The sequence below is a fragment of the Nerophis lumbriciformis genome, linkage group LG07, assembly GCF_033978685.3.
Source record: "Nerophis lumbriciformis linkage group LG07, RoL_Nlum_v2.1, whole genome shotgun sequence".
NCBI classification, from domain to species: domain Eukaryota; kingdom Metazoa; phylum Chordata; class Actinopteri; order Syngnathiformes; family Syngnathidae; genus Nerophis; species Nerophis lumbriciformis.
This window is the reverse complement of record NC_084554.2, coordinates 35932265-35952292: the sequence shown is the minus strand read 5'-3', so window position 1 is coordinate 35952292 and position 20028 is coordinate 35932265. Positions and strand designations below refer to the sequence as shown.

The 20028-nt window shown below is 39.1% G+C and overlaps 1 protein-coding gene across 2 annotated transcripts in view; it reads right to left on the bottom strand.

Annotated features, from left to right (window-relative positions):
• The window catches only part of LOC133609571 (nuclear receptor-binding protein 2), a 45618-nt gene that overhangs the window by 6883 nt on the left and 18707 nt on the right, over nucleotides 1-20028 (bottom strand). For both annotated transcript variants that reach the window (XM_072913511.1, XM_061965279.1), the window contains exons 2-14: nucleotides 5852-5974; nucleotides 5627-5728; nucleotides 5448-5537; nucleotides 5175-5215; nucleotides 5012-5106; nucleotides 4897-4920; nucleotides 4720-4806; nucleotides 2644-2699; nucleotides 2482-2577; nucleotides 2262-2394; nucleotides 2083-2185; nucleotides 1938-1988; nucleotides 1732-1867 (exon numbers count right to left, since the gene is read on the bottom strand). In XM_072913511.1, coding sequence (XP_072769612.1) covers nucleotides 1732-1867; nucleotides 1938-1988; nucleotides 2083-2185; nucleotides 2262-2394; nucleotides 2482-2577; nucleotides 2644-2699; nucleotides 4720-4806; nucleotides 4897-4920; nucleotides 5012-5106; nucleotides 5175-5215; nucleotides 5448-5537; nucleotides 5627-5728; nucleotides 5852-5974 — 1137 coding nt within the window. The remainder of the gene's footprint in view (nucleotides 1-1731; nucleotides 1868-1937; nucleotides 1989-2082; nucleotides 2186-2261; nucleotides 2395-2481; nucleotides 2578-2643; nucleotides 2700-4719; nucleotides 4807-4896; nucleotides 4921-5011; nucleotides 5107-5174; nucleotides 5216-5447; nucleotides 5538-5626; nucleotides 5729-5851; nucleotides 5975-20028) is intronic.

Genomic DNA, 20028 nt, shown 5'->3' with positions numbered 1-20028 from the left:
TTCTGTTCTAAATTGGCCCGCCAACTCCCCTGACCTTAGCCCCATAGAAAATCTGTGGGGTATTGTGAAAAGGAAGATGCAGAATGCCAGACCCAAAAACGCAGAAGAGTTGAAGGCCACTATCAGAGCAACCTGGGCTCTCATAACACCTGAGCAGTGCCAGAAAGTCATCGACTCCATGCCACGCCGCATTAACGCAGTAATTGAGGCAAAAGGAGCTCCAACCAAGTATTGAGTATTGTACATGCTCATATTTTTCATTTTCATACTTTTCAGTTGGCCAACATTTCTAAAAATCCCTTTTTTGTATTAGCCTTAAGTAATATTCTAATTTTGTGACACACGGAATTTTGGATTTTCATTTGTTGCCACTTCAAATCATCAAAATTAAATGAAATAAACATTTGAATGCATCAGTCTGTGTGCAATGAATAAATATAATGTACAAGTTACACCTTTTGAATGCAATTACTGAAATAAATCAAGTTTTTCAAAATATTCTAATTTACTGGCTTTTACCTGTATATATATATATATATATATATATATATTTATATTTTATTTAAAAGAGGTTTTGTTTAATATAATTCTACCCAAAATGTGGTATTCTTATGTCCTCGTGTATTTGTTTTCTGTCCCGCACCTGTTCTCACTCTCTCTCTCTCCCACAGAGTGACGTGCGGCAGGCTCGAGACCACAGGGCACACCTGCACCCAATTAGTAGTCCCACTAATTAACTGCCGGTGCAGCATGTTGGTGCTGGAGCTTTGATTTTCCAATGACAATTCCACGCTCGCAGAATCTTCTGTGTACCAGCAACTCTCCGGTAATCCAGGTCTGCCCAGTTACTCTGAGCTTTGCCTAGCGCCTTAGTCTGTGTTTTTCTATATTCATGGTGTGCTTGTTTACGCCACCATCGCATTTTTTTGTCTGATGTTTGAGTGCCCTAGCAATAAAGAGGAAAATGTATTGCTTGCAAAAAACTTTCCGTCTATGCGTTTTTTTGGGATGCACTCCACCCGAACGCAACAAAAACATTTAATGAGGTCAAATATAAAGAAGGCAACGAGAGAAATATCCCACACTTCTCTTTTCTAAAGTACCGGTAAATCTGTACAGCAGATATGGGCATCTACATCAACAATATGATTTGCCTGAGTGCCTGGACGGGACAGATTTTTTTTAAATAATCGATTTTTATCAATCGATTCCGAATAGTTACAAATAAGAATCGCGATTAATTCGAAAATCTATTTTTTGCCTGATCAACAACCAGTGATCAGGCATATACATATATACATACACATATACACACATATACACATCTACATATATACACATCTACACATATATATATATAAATATATATGCATCTACATATACATTCATATACATATATTTATGTGTGTGTGTATATATATATATATATATATATATATATATATATACACACCGGTATATATATATATATATATATATATATATATATATATATATATATATATATATATATATATATATATACACACATATTTATATGTATAAATAAATAAGAACGTTTGTCGAGGCTCATGTTTACATTTTTTTTTGGTGAACTCTGCTTCGCGATACGAACCTTTCTATATACTGTACGAACCATGTTCAGGAACCAATTGAGTTTGTAAATCGAGGCTTCACTGTACGTATAAGAAGTCACTAATATGACTGTGTGCTGATATGTGAAAGACCAACCTTCCTGGTCTCTGTCTCCTGGGGTTCAGGGGTGGGCGTTTTGACCGTCTCCACCTGCTCCTGAGACAAGGAGAGTGCGCGGGGTACGGGGTGTGGCCGAGATGACGCAAAGTTCATCAGGGGGTAAATCCCATTCCTGAAAAGGACAAAACACAGATTGTACCCACCATGTTTACAACTTCTAAATTACAAGTTGTAATTCTCACTTTACATCCTCCAGAAACTTGTCCAGTTCCAAAGGGGACACGTGGGAGTACCTGTAGGATAATAAATTGGGAAATGTTAACACCGGTCTCCACGTGATATGTGATATTCATACGTTTCCAAAAATACCAGGGTGCTTGATTTTACTTTAGCTGAATTCCCAGCCTGTCTTCATGCTTGATCTCTGCCATGACAGCGTTGGGGTCAAATGACTTGGTCCTCTCCTCCACGCAGTTCTCAGGAAGCAAGTCTGCGGACACAAATGGTCAAACCTTAAATGCGAGAAGTGCTCACACAGGGATAGACGCCATGAACCAGAGACTCACACTGGTTGTTGATCAGGCAGTGGGCAGCCAGCAGTTTGAGGGAGTGGACCTCAAACAGGACCCGGTGGAAGAGAAGGTCATGAGCAGTGGGACGGAGCTTGGCGTCCTGGCCTAAACAAGACTGTGTGAACTCCTGCAGGGGAAAAACAACCAGCATCACTGTATATTTGATTCTTATTAAAAAATAAACTAAGGCGATATATGTAAACTTAAAACTTACTCTCATGAGAGGGTCTTCCAGGGATTGTCCTGCATTTACAATGGCCTCCTTGGAGACAGCAGCATCTCCATTGGCCTGGATCTCCAACACTGCCATCTAGAGGCACAAATCATCTGTTAAAACACACACATCGCCAGCAAGATGAGCCAGCGCTTTTCTCACCTCCAAAGCACATATGCCAAAGGAGAAAATGTCGATGGCATAATCATCTTCACCCGCTGGAAGCACAAAAACGGAGTGAGGTGAGTGGGTGGAGACATACGAGAAACTTAAAGGAAAAGTTTGTCCCGCATGAAAATATAGTTAATGTTTAACCGCCGGGTAGTACAGGAAGACCTGCATCATGTAATCTACAGCGGCTTGAAAAAGTGTTTGTCCTATTACGACCACTTACGTAAATATATTTTATTGTGATGTTATGTGATAGATCAACACAAAGCGTCACACAGTTGTAAAGTTAAAGGAAAATGATTCATGTTTTTCATTTTCTTTTTTTAACAAATAACAAACAAGGCGTGCGAAAATATTCAGCCCCCTTTACTCTGAGTGCAAACAATTGCCTTCAGTAGTTGTCTAATGATTGCTTCTCAAATAGTGAGCTGTCAGGGGTGCCATGAGTAAATTGAACTTGGAAATTGTTTTAAATTGTTGCAGATGTTATTTCAGCCCCTGTTATTACTCTATTTGAACAATCAGGTGATTGCATATAGAATGCTAATGCCTGAAACACACACACACAAAAAAATGTTCCGGTTCTAAATAGTATTTCAATTCTTTGTGTGTTACAGAAAATAATAGAGAACCATTTCTTTTTTAGATGACTTTTCAGTTTTAATTTGAAAAATAAAAAATCACGTACAGTGTGCCGATTTGTGTTGGTCTTTAACATAAAATCCCAATAAAATATATCAATAATCGTGGTTGTCAAAATGTGGAAAAGTTTATGAGGTATTAATTAGGGATGTTCCGATAAAGGTTTTATGCTGCTGATTCCAATCAGCCATGTGTGAGATTAGCCGACACCAATGACACCAATACCGATACTGATCACATGTATCAACTGTACATTTCGCAATGTATTCATGGTGAGTGCTATTGACAGTTTAACAATATCAACACGATATTTAAAGTAGTTCCATATTCTCTTGTATTATATACATTTGTTTGAGCAAAACAATGTCAAATGTACACAATTATTAAACAAAAGCAAAAACGATACTACTCTTTTAAATCCTTAGATTGTTGCCCTCGTGTGTCCAGGGACTTATTCCCTGAGTTTGTAAAAAATAACAAAAACAACAATAGCATTTGTTGTTTCAAGTTAGCCTTGCAGATAGCTTAGCTATGAGCATGCTTTCCCCTGTCTTGCTCTTGATCTGTAACATGTTTAGCCTCGTCCTTCAGTGATAATGGTACTTAAGATATTGAGAAATGCAGTTTATTTGCCGCAATGGGGGTGGTTATTATAATTTAGGGGAGCGGCTCCACACTGTGCATGGAGATACACAATTAGCTGCTATCTTGTCAGTCTGGGGACTAAACATAAATACAGTGTCAGCCTGAGACGATCGGTACTGAAAGTTATTCATCGACAATGACAATCACATACTGTACTTTTTCATGAAAAAAGGCAAATACTGATCAGTGGCCAGTTGATCGGCACGTTCCTACAATGAATATGAATTTCTTTCATGAAAAGTGGATCCAGTTCTAGAAGGAGAAGCGAAGAAAGCCATCTTCATCAAGGTTGAAAAACCATCCCTGAACAGAGGAGGAAGTTTGCAAGTGCGACACCAAGTATGTCCTACATACAACACTTTTCGAAGCATAAATATAACAAGAACACAATTGGCTAGCTTGTGTTACCATTAGTGGTTTAACAGAACACATTTGTGTTAAAACGGTAGATATTTTCCCAATTACTAAGTTTGTGTAGTAAAATGTTTTACCGGCCCGAATAAAATGATTGTTTTTTACGGCGGTCACTCACTCTGTCTCGCCAACACATACACGCGCAGAGAGCGCGTGCACACATACAAAAGCAGTCCAAAAGAAGCAACGAACAATTTGTAATCCTGTTGTCATGATAGAATATACATTTAATGACAGCTAACCCTAGCAATCCAAATCACTATTATTAGCTAAGAACACCCAAATCTAATGCGCATGCACGGTCACGTACGTACGTAGTTACATTATTACCTCTTCGAGGCAGAAAGAGGCGGGATGTATACATACTTCCATATTCTGGTGCAAAAAAATGAAGATTCCTCTGCTCGTCACGATGTTGCCTCCCCTTGCTCTGGACGTTTGCATCTGGGAATACTGAAAAAGAGGAGGAAAAACAGTATACAAATCACTGAGGCACAATACATTTACAAATGTGGATACAAACAAGCAGCAAATGCTTCTTACCATTTACAAACAGCCGATGCCACACTGTGGAAAGAGAAGTATGCATGAATAAAATAGTTCAGTAGGACTGGATTATCTTGTTGTAATGGCATGCAAAACCCTGCAGGGGTCAGACCTGAGCCAATCTTGATGAGTCCATTATGCTGGATGAAGATGGTGTCACACGTCAGGTTGCCATGGATTATTGGTGGATCACAAGAGTGCAAATAACTAAAATACATAAAATAATTGCTGCTCAGTACTGCAATAAAATGACACAATCAGGAATAATCCAGTACCTGAGGGCAGAGAGGATCTGGGTGCACCATCTTTTCCAGGCCTAAATACAACACACAAAATGCAGCACAATACTACTACAATAAAACAACAGGAAGGTAGATGTTGGATGAATAAGTGGAAGGTTTCAAAGCATTGTGTGGACTCGAGTACCAGCTCTGTGGGCCATCAGGCTGCTATGTTACATAACCTCTAATCCTGTTTTAATAAAATGGTTTTGAGTAGTGACTGGACAGCAGAAAAAAAACAACATTGTGATGAGAGCCGAGACCGACCTTCACATTCATGGTCTTGTGGTTCTTCTTGGTTTTCTTCAGAAACTGCTTGAGGCTGCCCGATGACATGTATTCAGTGATGAAGATGACCTGTGGAGTATGTACAGCGTGTGAGGCGCATCTCGATAAAGATAAAAAAAAGTAAAGAAAAAAAAAAATAAAGAAAAAAAAAGGTCTACCCGAGCTTGACTCTCCTTCATGTCCAGCCAGTACTTGTGGAACTTGACAATGTTAGGGTGTTCCACCTGCATCAGGTTCTCAAACATCTCCTTGATCTTTTCCTACATCAGATATTATAGATATTATCTAAAATTGTCACATACATGATGGACCACCACGATGTATTTTACAATACACTGGATTGGATAAAAGCCCAAAATTATACAAAGGAAATATTGTTACACCTCTTGTGCTTTGAAGACCTTCTTGTCCGAGAAAAGCACTTCATTCCACACCACCTCCACACCCTCCTCAGTGTCCATGGCCAGGGAGGCGCTTTCCACACCTGGAACATTACCTTGACTCACCTGCAAAGGGAAGAGTACATTACTTATTGACAGCATTCCAATTGCAAAACATTGACCATAACCATGTGTATCATGCATTGCTCATTTGTGTTTCACGTCATATACTGCCCCCCAATGGTTTAGAGCAGGGGCGTCAAACTCATTTTAGATCGGGGGCCACATGGAGAAAAATCTGCTCCCAAGTGGGCCAGACTGGTAAAATCACGGCACGATAACATAAAAATAAAGACAACGTCAGATTATTTTCTTTGTTTAAAAAAAGAACAAGCACATCCTGAAATTGTACAAATCATATTGTTGGGATTTTTTTACATTTACATAGTATTCTATCTTTATTGGTCATTTATATTTTCTGAATAAATTATGTGATAATGTTAATCAGTCAACTCATTGGTGTTAATTTTCTATCTATCAAGATAAAAAAAATGATATCAAAATCAAATTACAGTATAACCTATGTAGTTTGATAATATTCCTCGATTGATGTACTAACATCATGTGGTTTATTTTGTACATATGTAGCATCATCTAAAAAGATATAAAGAATTGCTATTGCGACATCCAGTGGACACATTTAGGACAGCTGTTTCTTTCATTGAAATATTTCAGGTTAATTTCTATACTTAGCAAACTCATCCCACGGGCCGGATAAAACCTGTCCGCGGGCCTGATCTGGCCCTCGGGCCGTACGTTTGATACCCCTGGTTTAGAGTATTTGAAAGTTCAACTCCTACCTTGTTTACTTCCGTGACAACGCCCTTAAAGTTTTGTAATCAATCAGAAATATCAAGCAGCTAAAATGCAACAAACATGGAGCGAGTGTTTTGCATTTTCCCATCTTACATTGAAAATATTTTAAATGGGTGTAATTATGAAAAAAATATGGTGCATGGAAGTTTTTTGTAATATCCACAAAGTTCAGTGAGCAGGTTGTGTTATGTGTGACCATGTGTGTTGATTTTTTGTGATGGTTGCAGTCTTTTAGCGCCATGAGTGGGAAAGGTTGTTTGGATTGGGTCATATAAATGCATATGCTGCGCTGTGTACACACAAAAATCAATTCATGGTCATTGACCTGATTTAATCATGATGCCCACTAGATGGTAGATGGTGGCAAAGTTGTAGCATTTAGACTGGCAGACATTTAACATCAAGGTGAAGGCACCTTGTGGGCCTTACTCCTTAATATCTTGTGAAGACACCGGAGGGCCTCACTTGGCCCCAATTCGTAGTTTGGATAACCCTACTTTAGAGCGTTGAAGACATTATTATGTAGACTATAATGTACAGTGGTACCTTGGTTTTCGTACGCACCATTTTAATTTAATTGTTTTCTGCATGTAAAACTACAATTATTCTCTCTAAAATGTATTTTAAGGTATTGTTTCTTGGTATCTGGAACAAATTATTTGGATTTAAATTATTATGGGAAAAACCTCAGTTTTTGTCTGATCTATTGAAAGGGATTACTAACGAAACCTAGGTACCACTGTAGTACATGTATAATACCATCTGTTATGCACTAATCACCAAAAATGTGATGTGATGATTTTGGCATATTCTTTTTGAATCAACCTGTGCTTGTCACTGTCGAATTTGCAGGACACATCTAGTAAATGTCATCAGCTTGCATTATCACGATATTACGATAGTATTAAAAGCTCTATCGTCAGCCAAATTGATATCATTTATATTGTATATTGTCAATATCGCGCAAACCCATGAAGGGATCTGATTACATTTTCCAATCCTGTGCTGAGAAAACTGTTATAATGTGCACCATAAAAATACAAATAGTTAACAGGGGGATAATAATGTGGGCCCACCCTTCCAATCTATACACCCAGAGCTACGGACTGCAACCTTAATGCAAACCACACATTTCCAGTCACTGCCTTTAGGCTGAAAGTTCAAGGCAGCTAAAGCATGATATCTTCAAAATACTCAACGAAAAGCATATCTGAGAAGATTATACACATGCGCACACATCCCTCCCAGTGGGACTTTAACATCTGCCAAAATCTCTGTACAACCCATTCATGGAGATTAATGAAAAATAATCACAACCTGAATCAATGCATAGCTGGAAGGCAACATGCCACTGCCTGTGGCAGTGTCGAGTGAAACCCTAAAGGCTGCTGATAGCAACATATTAGTGCATCATATCAGAAGGGCAGACCTCCTGCTGCCTCCTGGTACTTGCAGTTGTGGCATTCCGGCCAGTCTTGGCTTAGTTTTTTCAACAAGCCTCCATAGCGATGCAAATAATTCCTGGTAATCCCACGTCTCGAAAATTTAAGGGATAAGGATTTTTTCTTATTTCCACAAAAAGACCAATTTGAATCACCCAAATGGGAAGCTACTTAACCTCAGAGAGTAAACAATGGCGAACCACAGGGATCCCTCATAAGTACCCCTTGGTTATATAACTCAAACAAAAGGATGGCTCATTGATGAACATTTATGTGCTTATGTGTCAGGCCTAGGGGTGTAACGGTACGTGCATTTGTATTGAACCGTTTCGGTACGGGGGTTTCGGTTCGGTTCGGAGGTGTACCGAACGAGTTTCCACACAAACATATTAAGTAGCCGCCTAAGCTAAAGTCTTAACAAGCTGCTCCGCTTCTTCTGCTTCTGTCAGTACTCTACACAGCACCCAGCATTGTCCCACCCACACAACCATCTGATTGGTTACACACAGAGCGGTAACAGCCAATCAGCAGTGCGTATTCAGAGCGGTAACAGCCAATCAGCAGTGCGTATTCAGAGCGGTAACAGCCAATCAGCAGTGCGTATTCAGAGCGCATGGAGTCAGTGCTTCTGCAGTGGGGTTAGCAGATAGGTGTTTAGCAGGTAAGCATCAGGCAGCGGACTCTCCCCAAATGATAATAAACACCTCCCAGTCAACTACAATTAACATCACTATGAGCCTGTTGACGTTCTAGAAACAAACGGCAGCTTAGTTCGCTCGCAGTCCTGGCTTGAGGTGAAGGCTAATTAGCTTTTAATGTAACGTTAGCTCATTTTGCGGTGTGTGTGTGTGCGTGTTACGGACAGCAAAGCCTTGTCTGTCTGTTATTTCACTTTACCTTTTTCTGTGTTGATTGAGCTGTGTTGAAGCAGCAAAAAAGGACATTATGTTAAATGAAGAGTTCCTGTCTGATAGTTGATACAATAATGTAACTGCATCATAAAGCCTACATGAACTCCATGGTGTTCAGGGATGAATAGTCTCTCCTAATGCTATTGTACTATTTTTTCAGCTATAGTTACATTCATCATTAGTAATGTAGCAGCCTAGTTTTGAATGGCAGGGTCCCTGCTATCACATGTTGATAAAAATATAACATTTACATAATAAAAATCAACTACAGGCTTCCCAAATGCTGTAATAAATTAAGCATGATGAGTTGACTTGAAACTGTTTAATGTTGCACTTTTTATATGTAGAAGAATAGTTTTGTCATTTTATTTAATCTGAGCAACAACTTGAGGCAGTTTAATGTTGATTAACGTGGGCAGAATTATTATAGTGTTCCCAATGTTAAAAGGATGAAGCCATTGTTTACAAATTTGGTAAATAAATAACCAAAAAATTTATATTTTGTTGTTTTCTTACTGTACCGAAAATGCACCGAACCGTGACCTCTAAACCGAGGTACGTACCGAACCGAAATGTTTGTGTACCGTTACACCCCTAGTCAGGCCTAATGTCTGATTGAAGCATATTTTAAAAATGTTTGATATTCAGAAAGTAAGCCTGACAATCCTCTATCATTACAGTGCCATCATCTTTGTGACATTAGAATGACAGCCCAGTGCTTATTTTGAGCACTTGGATAACAGGGTGGTTTCAGATTATTCAGACGTCTCTCTATGTCCACTATTAGCACTAAATGCTAGTCATTGATAGGCGCCACAGATCTCACCCTCGATGATGTCACCGTGCTCGCCTCGCCGACGGACGGAGATGAAACCACTTTTAGTTTCCAGTCTAACAGTAGTGTGTTTGTTTGGTGGCGCCTCAGCCAGCAGACCACATCAACCACTAAAATCTGCTATTAATTCTGTCATTACGTCCCCTAAGGTGTAAATTAGCAGGGTGCCGCAATATAAAAACTGGTGATTTCAATGAAACTTTGCATAAAGTTTCTCCCCAGGCTCAGAAAGGGTGCAGACAGGACACATGACTACAATTCACTGGGAGACGAAAATCTGATCTGAAACTGCACTAACAAGCAACAGCGAAGGCGGGGATTCGTTCCCTTGTAGTTGTGTCACTTGCCTTCAGACGTAAGGGTTTGGCTGTTTACTTTCTCTAGATGTTGAAAAATACTTATTACACAACCTGCCTGGTCGCATGGTTAGTGGGTGCTGGTGTTCTGTTGCATGATCATGCTCGCGTCAGACTGGTACACACGTCTCGCAATCTGATTGGCTGGCATTAGGGAGGGATTTCAAGTTGCTGTATTCATGTCACAACACTAACTTCTGTTCTGACAAGTTCTAGATCATCTGATCTTAGGAGGTGAAGCATTTAATTGTGAAAGCACCATTGCACTGATTTTCTTGCAGAGCTTTTGCTGACTAAATACATTTCATCAGTTCAAACAAGAACGCTTAACTTTTCGAGCCAAAACCAGAGAGCTGCTGTACTTGAAATGATTCAAAAATCCAAAGCGAGTTTGCCATGTTAGCACGCTCTTTAAATTCTGTTTTTTATTCCTCTATTTGGCAGTAGTTAACACAAACTATAACATGTTGAAAATAAGGAAAGGGCTTTAACTATTTATGGTACATAGGGAAAAATAAACAGTTCCAAAAGCTGTCCGAGGGAAAAAATGAAGAAATTGGGGTAAAAATAACAAGAGAGAAACCTCAAGAAGGTCACTCAGGGGATAAATTCTTTGGGGAATTATCGCAAGGTGGTGGTTTAGGTGTTTATTGAATATCAACATTGTGTTTTTTTCCTAATATTAACAACATACCGTGAAAACTGATCACATTGACTGCAGAATAAAACGCTCTATTTGGAGTTAATATGTCGTATGACAAAAGTTCTGTCTAACACTTAGACTTTTGTAGTACATACAATCCACACTCAGAGATGTCTCACACATCCTCTGCAGACAGGTAAAGCGTGTGGAGGCCACTGCGGTTGTCACGGCGATAATGAAAGGAGATCTTTGTCTGAGAGTCTGAGTGGGTATACAGTGCGTCTCAATAGTGACAGCCGGCAGTGTGGCCCACTGGTTTGCATACATCATTGCCTACTGGCCTCGTCCTACAATCCAACCGCCGCCACGAGCCCATACGCCGCACGTCATAAATATTTCATATCTATGCCAGACAACAGGCTTAAACTCATGAGAGCAACGCTGACATCTCCTCGGGCGTTGTAAATGAGGCTGTATTGCTTTGTCTTTCTTCAGAAGCTGCATAAGAAATGTGAAGAAAGTGATGTTACCATGTGCAAGTGCATTGTTTTTATATTAATGCATGTACAGTTCATTTGAAATATTAAACTACCCAACCTGTTTTCATATAAGTGGAAAAGTGTGACCCACAGAAGCTAGGGAACATTACATATGTATGTTTATGTTGATGTATTAGCAATAAATGACTATAAAAAGACTGAAAGAGTTCTCATTGCTCGCCTCCCGCCTCTTCGCCATGTGCCGCGAGCACCCAGAGCCACTGACCGTCTGCTGACCTTCACCCACCAGTCGCCTGAGCCGCTTCCATCACACCCTCCCTTTAACCGTCTATAGCCCCGCGATATCACATGTGCGGCTTGCAAGCAAACTCCAAAAAGTGTGTGTCCAGCGTGATGACACAACGAGATGTCGGATGAGGGACATAAAATAATAAAAGCTCCCTTTCAAATCTAAATGTGATGAATTGTACATTCCCAATGTTTTGCCGTGGCTCTACGATATTTTTTTACTTGTAGCAATGAAGACATTCATGATTTTATTCATTGGCAGCACCCTTCAAAGGGTGTGGAAGTTATACAGGCTCCACTAGTCTGCTCCTTAAACAAGCTCAAACAAAGTACACGTTTATACCTTGCAGTGATTCTCAACCACTGTGCTACAGCACATTCGTGTGTTGTCAGAGATCTTGGGGCCTCATGTGGATTTTCAGAAAACAGTCTCAGATGTATTAAAGTGTGCTCAGGCATTACTCCAAGCACATTTCTTTTTTACATCCCAATCAACGTGGAATTTAGCGCACATGTTGGAGTATAGCTGGTCACTCCCTGATCACGCCCCCATTTAAATACGCAAATCATATCTAAATTAGCCATGCGCCTGAGATTCCACACTCTGCACAATCAAAAAATACAAAGATAATGAGCAAGACAGCGAAAATGAAGGAATTTGTCGACAAGTAGTAGGAGGTGCTTCTTGCTGAAGTAAAGGCCTGCCAAAACATACTTTTTGGCACGCAGTCCTCTGGAGTTTCCAGTGAATGAAAGAGGGTTAGGTTAGATATAATGTGTGAGGCTGTCAATTGTGTGCAATCAGAAAACTGCACATGGGAACAAATAAGAAATAGGTGGTACTACATTAGGAAGAAGGCGAAGAAGAAGATGGATGTGGCCAAAACAGGCGAGGGAACCAGAGATATGTGCTCACCCCGTATGAAAACACAGTCAGTACAATGATGCGCAAAACTTTAGAAGAGGTGGAAATTAGTCGGTGACTCATACTACCCCTAAGATATAGTATAATCTGTTTAATTTACAAAAAATATGTTCATACAGTAGCCTGCTCATAGCCAGATTAGAGTATTATGTGAAAAGTATGTAACATTTGGTGTGAAATATTTTACATTTGAACATGCCATCATTTCACAAACTATAGGAAATACTAACTCTTGTTTGGTTACTCAATTTATTATTACAACACAGGAGAGCTTATTTGCGGTAGCAGCCACATGACACAAAATCGGGCCATTCCTCCATCGTCTCCGGTGCCACAAACAGCCCGACTTGCATAGCTATGCAGGAGTCACAAAAACACATTGAGACAGAAATAGGTGGCAAAATGATTGCCTAAATAAATTACTAAACGTCCTCACAAATATGAATATGAAGCATTGAATGGATTGGGAAAAAAAGGTTAATTTTGTGTCCTAGCCTCAATCTTTTTACATTGTTGAATTAAAATGTTCGCAAAGCCTGCACAACCACCTCTGTTGTCTCTTAAAGTGGAACTGCACTTTTTCAGAATTTTGCCTATCATTCACAATCATTATGAAAGACATGACACGGGATGTATTTTTTTAATGCATTCTAACTCGTAAATAAAAGTCGGCTTACAACAGACCAATGTGAGGTTCTCTATTCCACCCATAAACCCCAATAAATAACCATCCAAAAACCACCGAAGATATTTCATTTAAATTTTGTGACTTGTATATTAACCAAGTATTAGTGATATTGTTGTTATAAGCGCCTACACAGACAAACTATTTATAGCAGCGCCATGATCACAAGCTTGTGTATTGACATCATCAAGTGATAAGCTGCTTCCTCGCTTGTGGAAATGTATTCTAGATCATAAATCATTCCTTTTAACGGGATAGCAAAAGGATGAGGATGTATTCCGCAAGTTGGTACACTTTGACAGCCAATTTAGACCCGGTAATGGAAAGAACGACACAAAAAGTCGCTTGGTTCCACCCTCTTTTTCTTCGTGAGGATTATAAATCATTCTTCATCTAAACGGGACTAAAACAATATTCTATCAGTCGGCACCCTAGTGACAGGAGACATTGTACAGTAAGTGATGTTTTATTATGTTTGGTGGCTGTCATGAAGTCTGCAGTTAGAAATCAGTGATGATGGAAAAAAGCGAAAGTTGTGATGCGTTTTTGAAAGTAATGCATCGCGTATGCTTAAAATGAGCAGAATACCTAAATATTAAATTTTATTATAAATGTGCCCGTTACTACATTACATATATAATGTATATAAAACCTTAATGGATGTTTTTGGATGTTTTTAGGGGTTTTAAAGGCAAAATAGAGCGACTCCATTGGCTCCATTGTAAGTGGACTTTTTATCACATTTATTTTCTATTTAAAATGCATACAAAAAAAATAAAAACATTACATAAGGATTGTGAATGATAGGCAAAAAAAATAAATGCAGTTCCCCTTTAAGTATCCACAGGATGTAAAAATTAAGCATGAAATTGGCGTGAGGCACCACACATTTCCACGTTGACTCTTGATACATCTCCATTATGCCGTGACAAAGGGCGTACACCAGGTTTTTGTGAGTATGCACACTTAATACATGAGGCCCCAGGTGTGCTGCTGGAAATGATCCAATTTCACTTAATAGGTGGGTTGCAATCACGTGACCTAGAGGCACATCCGGGCACTTCTGGGTTTCAAGCGATGGCTTAGGGTCCTATTAGGCTACTGTTTATTTACCTCAGTCAGTGCAGATTTGGGGTTATTTTGAAAGGTTTAGATGCAAATATACAAGCGATCATTAAAAACATACTTCAAATGGGATGGAGAAAATGTATACACTCTTAAGAAAAATATATTTTTTAATGATTTGAACCATTTATCATCACCGAGACGTTACTGCTCGCCACAACTTCACTTCATTTCACACTCACTGTATTTAAAGAAAAGATTGGAGGCACATCATTCTTTTACATATGGAAGGTTCCACAAATTAAACATTAATCGGTGAAAAAGTTGGACTTCTTCGTGCATCGCTAAGTACCGTATTTGATTGACATAATGAGTGCCGTGCTGCTGTGATCGTGACGCTAATGAGAAAAAGGTTAAGATTTGTTGCTACAAATATAAGTCTCATCTATAATTCCTGTCTGCAGTTGTTTTTATATTTTGTCTCATTATTTACCTGTATATGTCCCTGTTGTTCAGCAATGTTTGCTAGCGATATCAAGGTTCAGTATATGCTGTTGAGCCTACAAGAGATTTATTCATCCAGTTTATTAATACTATTAAGAATATTTTCTTGATGCTAACGAATACCCCCAAAGACACTATAATGTGGTCATCCGTGTCGAATAAAGCACTTGGCTTTCCTGCACAACTACAAATGAGCTTTTAGTTTCTGTTATGAAAATCGACAACGAAAATACAGTGGATTGGACCAACAATCGCAATATTTATTACTAGGACCTAACATGACGTTAGTTTATTTGCACAAGCAGCTCTTTGTAGTTATATTTAGGCACAGCAACCACAAAAGAAAACTAACTAATGCGATCTCTTTCCTTTTCTTACGTTTAGTTATGCTCTCAAACACTACTAATATAGTAAAGAATAAACACGATTGCATCACAGAAAGTTTCTCAAACAAATCTAATGTTCAAACAAACATTTTACAAAGTGATCGCTGCAGACACAAGCATGGTGCGATTGTATTCCACAACATGATGAAAGTGATATTTTTAAGAGCCATTTCCTTCAACGCTCTTTGGTTTTTTCCTCACTTTATGACCTTTATGAACCACTTATTTCAGGACTCTAGAAAAGCTATTTCCTATCTCTCTATTTGAATGACTGGAACACCCAAGAACAGAACAGCAATACGGCATTTTCTGCTCAAACCCTACACTCTCACTTGTTTTGATGCTACGATCTAGCTGCTTGACCAATGTGTGAATTAAGCAGCGAAGAAAAAAAACGGATGTGACGTCATATGCAACCCACCTATTGGTCCGAAAAAATGAGTATTTGCTACAAATTATGTATTTTTATTGATTTATCTATGCCAGTGTAACGAAAGCCAGCCAGTGTGACTGTGCCAAGGTGTATGTCAAAAAACTAACTTAAAAAAAAAAGTCTACCACTTGCCATTTCACAATTAGAGAACCTATTGTGAATTTTGTCTTGGACATGCTTATTGGGACATTACGTTCAGCTCTGAGCGAGAGGGGGAGGAGCTTGAAGGCGCTAAAAGCAGTTTTTTTTTTAATGCAGGTCTAAATTGATAGGCGTCTGTGTACATAATGTTGTAACCGGAAGAATCTGTACAATGTTTATGAAGTTTCCGTGTCTGGAAAAAAATAGCCCTGATGACTTTAAGATGTATTTTTAAACAATGTACATTTTTAAAAGAAAAAATATAATACTTTTGAAGTAAGTGGGGCATGGTGTCATTCTCAATCTGGGAATGTCTTTAGAAACTAAAATCTTGCAGACAGACTTCAAAAATCGGTTATAAAATTGACTGTGGAGCCAAATTAATGCAGAATTTACATCAAAGCATATCTTAATACATATTAACTTGACCACAAGGAAGTGTTTTAAATGTAGATTAAAATAATCATAGGTTCCATTTAACTTTCTATGTGGGTAACACGAGTAAACACGGATTAAAAAAAAACCCATCTAACTTTAACTGTTATTTATAAAAAGGTATGCAGAGTATGCCAGCATAAACTTTCCTGGACACTACTATATAGTGAGATATCAGATGTACAGTGTCATGAATATTAGCTTTAAAATTAGCGTACACATTCATGGAGCCCAGGAAACAACCTGAATGTTTCTTGAAATTACCTGTGCGTGTTATATTACAAATTACATTTGTGCAAATTAAACCCAGCCCACTGCCACAGAAAGTGGCTAACAAGAATTAATGTACTTTTGTTACTTTGTAATCATGTTTAAGCTGTGAGCTTCAAGTAAACAAGGAGTAACTTGAGAGATGAGGGGACAGTATGTTACAATACAAGAAATAGATACAGTAGTAACCAAATGTGAAACGTTATATAGTAAAAGTCCTTTATAATTGATAAGATATGGCTATGAATGCTCATTGTGACTTCATCACATGATGTTGGCAGCGGGTGGTGTTTTCGCTCTTCGGACACAAAGCAAAGGTCAAGGGCGGTCATTGGACAGATATTATTAAATGAAATTTCCAGAGCTCAGTCCTCATCACATCTTCATTTTCCCGGTCAACTTTCAAGGGATGCAGCCGAGCGAGGCGGCGAAAGGCACGTGTGTAAATGAAACGAGTGCGCTGCATGGAGGGTCCTTCACGAGACAGTCTCTTTCAGCTTTCACATTTGCAGCTGAGATTACTGCAACTGTCTTCGATCCTATTGTCACCGGGACAAAGCCGCAGATTTACAAGGCCGGCAGGGGAGGGACGCATTTAAAGTGTGGCGAGCTGCACCGACCGCGACGTGACGAGCATAGCAAGTGTTGAGTGGCCTTGTTCTGTAAGAATTTCACCCTTTGCTATAGCACACTTATCTTCAGAAATTAGCATTTCCCCTGCCGTCTCCAGAACAGGCATGACAGACATGTATCCACCGTCAATGCACACTTTCAAGTCCTGAAAAGCCGGTTGAGCAGCAACTGAAACCTTTTTAATACCTATGCACCTTTTCAACTTGGGCCGCATATCATAGCGAAAAAGCAGAGACAAGAAACGTCTGTGCACATTTTAATTAGGTCTTAACTTTTCAGATTTGTTACAGTCACACCCTTCTACTTCCACCAATCATTCAAGCCTAGATCCACCAATGTTGTATATTTACTTAATAAACAATAGATAAGAGCCCTTTCCAAGCAAGACCAGTCTCTCTCTACAAGTTATCGCTGACTCAATAAATAAAGCGGCCGTAGCGCCGCCTTGTTGTGTACTTTTCTGCATTGTACAATCAAAGGTGTAGCACTTAAAGGTCCCAATGTTGCCCTACTTACTGCGTCTGCAATGGAGGCATTAGTTAGCAACAGTGCTGCTTCTGTGCTGCATTTGAAACGACTGGGAAATCAGAAATAACCCAGTTGGAACTTTTGTAGGTCTGAACTTCTAGTCATATGTAAACAAAAAAAACATGTCTAACAACCGTGCTTTATTTGTGAGGTGCATTTCAGCAGTACCAAGCTAGTTTCAATGCTTCATTCAGTCATTGGTTAAATAATTTAGTTCAAAGTTGATTACTAGTTAAAAAAACAAAACTATTTGTAGGCGTGTGCATCAAGGTTCTGCCAAGAGAACATGAAGTGCCGACAGTGTTCTAGATCAGTTAAAAAAACATGTTGCCTTAACAGATAAAACCTTTTCCAATTATGCTATCAAGTCACCATTCACTGTTCTGGCTCCACTTTGCATAATTGGATAAAGGGGATGCGTTTATCCCACCATACACTTTAAAAGAGTCATGATGATGACTTTCTGCCCTGTTAGCCATCTAGGAGTTGCCTCCCCCACGGTGAGGAGAGCGGAGGATCAGGCTGAGGGTTTAACACAGATTGGCCTTTTTTTAGCCAGCGGCCCAGTTCCAGGAAAACAAGCAGCACTTCTCGCAGTTCTCCAAAAAAAGGTGTTTTTGTTTTTCTTGCCTACCGTTACTTTACAAAATGCAATTGACTGTGGAGTACTTGGAGCAGCAGCAGTGTGCCTGCATTAAAACGCCTTCCTAATGACAAAGCAGGGAATGTGTGTGCGGCCTTACTGCAGTGCAGCGTTTGTAGCAAAGAAAAGGGGAAAAAAGAAGGTGACTCAGGTTAAAAGGGAAGTGCACTTTTTGGGGAATTTTGCATATCATTCACAATCCCTATGTAAGACAAGAACGCAAACGTTCTTTTTTATGCATTAAATATCGTAAATAAACATTGGCATAAGTCCGCTAACAATGGAGTCAATGGAAATCATCTATTGCGCCTATAAAGCCCTACAAAAAAACATCTAAAAACCGCCAACAATACCCCATTTACATGTTATGACTTGAATATTAACCGAATATTATTATTATATTATCCATCCATCCATCAGAACTAATGCAGAGGAACTACTTTTAGTGGCGCCATGATCACAGAGAGGTACCTGGTTTATGTAGCGATTGACATGGTGAGCTGCTGCATCAACTCTGAGTTGGTGAAAGTTAATTCTAAATAATAAATCATGCCTCTCCCTTGTATAGTAGAAGGTTGTGGCCATAAACTGAGAAGTTGGTCAACTCCGACAGCCAATTTAGACCAGGAGATCACAAGAAATACATTTTTTTGACCTGCCTGAGGATTATGATTATTCCTAATCCAAACAGGAAGATATGAACACCCAATCAGTCGGCATCTCCGTGGGAGCAGACACTGTACACTTCACTTAGTAATAGTGCTACTTGCTCGATCTACTTATCACTGATCAGCTTCTAAAACTTACATCTCATCCTCCTTATTTTCAGGCTCAAAAATATAAGGTTCTGGATCATCATTTGTCCCAAAGTAGATGTTGTTGGCTGTCATGAAGTCTGCCACGAGTAGTTAATGTTGAAAGAAATACCGAACGTTGTGATGTATCTGTGAAACTAATGCGCTGCCTGATGTTAATGAGAAAAATATGAAATATGACATGTTATCATGAATGTACCTGTCACTACAATATATAAATACTTAAAGCATGCAACATTGGAGGTTTTTAGAGCGCTTTTTTAAAACATTTAATAGGTAGAATTGAGCGAATCCCACCAGCTCCATTGTTAGCTGACTTTTGCTAGCGTTTATTTATGAGTTAGAATTAATTAATAAAAGAAAAAATGATTTGTTCTTTACTCACATAAGGATTGTGAATGATACAAAAAAAGGTGCCGTTCCCCTTTAAGACTTGACTCTGCACATGTGGTTGGGCTCATTACACAGGGAAAAGTACACAAACGGCACAGTGGCGCAGAGGACTAACCACTTTCTGTATTGTTTACACATCTAAATTAGCCAAGCTCACTAAGAAGGCCCCATGAGGTATGTATGGCAAGACAGGTATGATAAGAGACCCAAATTATATTAAAAAATTAGCTGTCTTGCAGAGTTTCTCTCCCAAAGCTGTTTGCAGCCTAAGAAGTTTATAGAGCTTATCCTCTCAAGTGACGAGACATAGCTGCTGGAGTCAATCCTCGCGACACAGACAACTTCTTGGACATATCTCAGCAGCGTCCTCCTATATAGCAATGATGCAAGCCTTTAAAAGTTATGCTGTCACTGAGAGAGAGATATTTGTAACCCATTTGTAACCCTAGAGCTGCACACAAGTATAAATATTA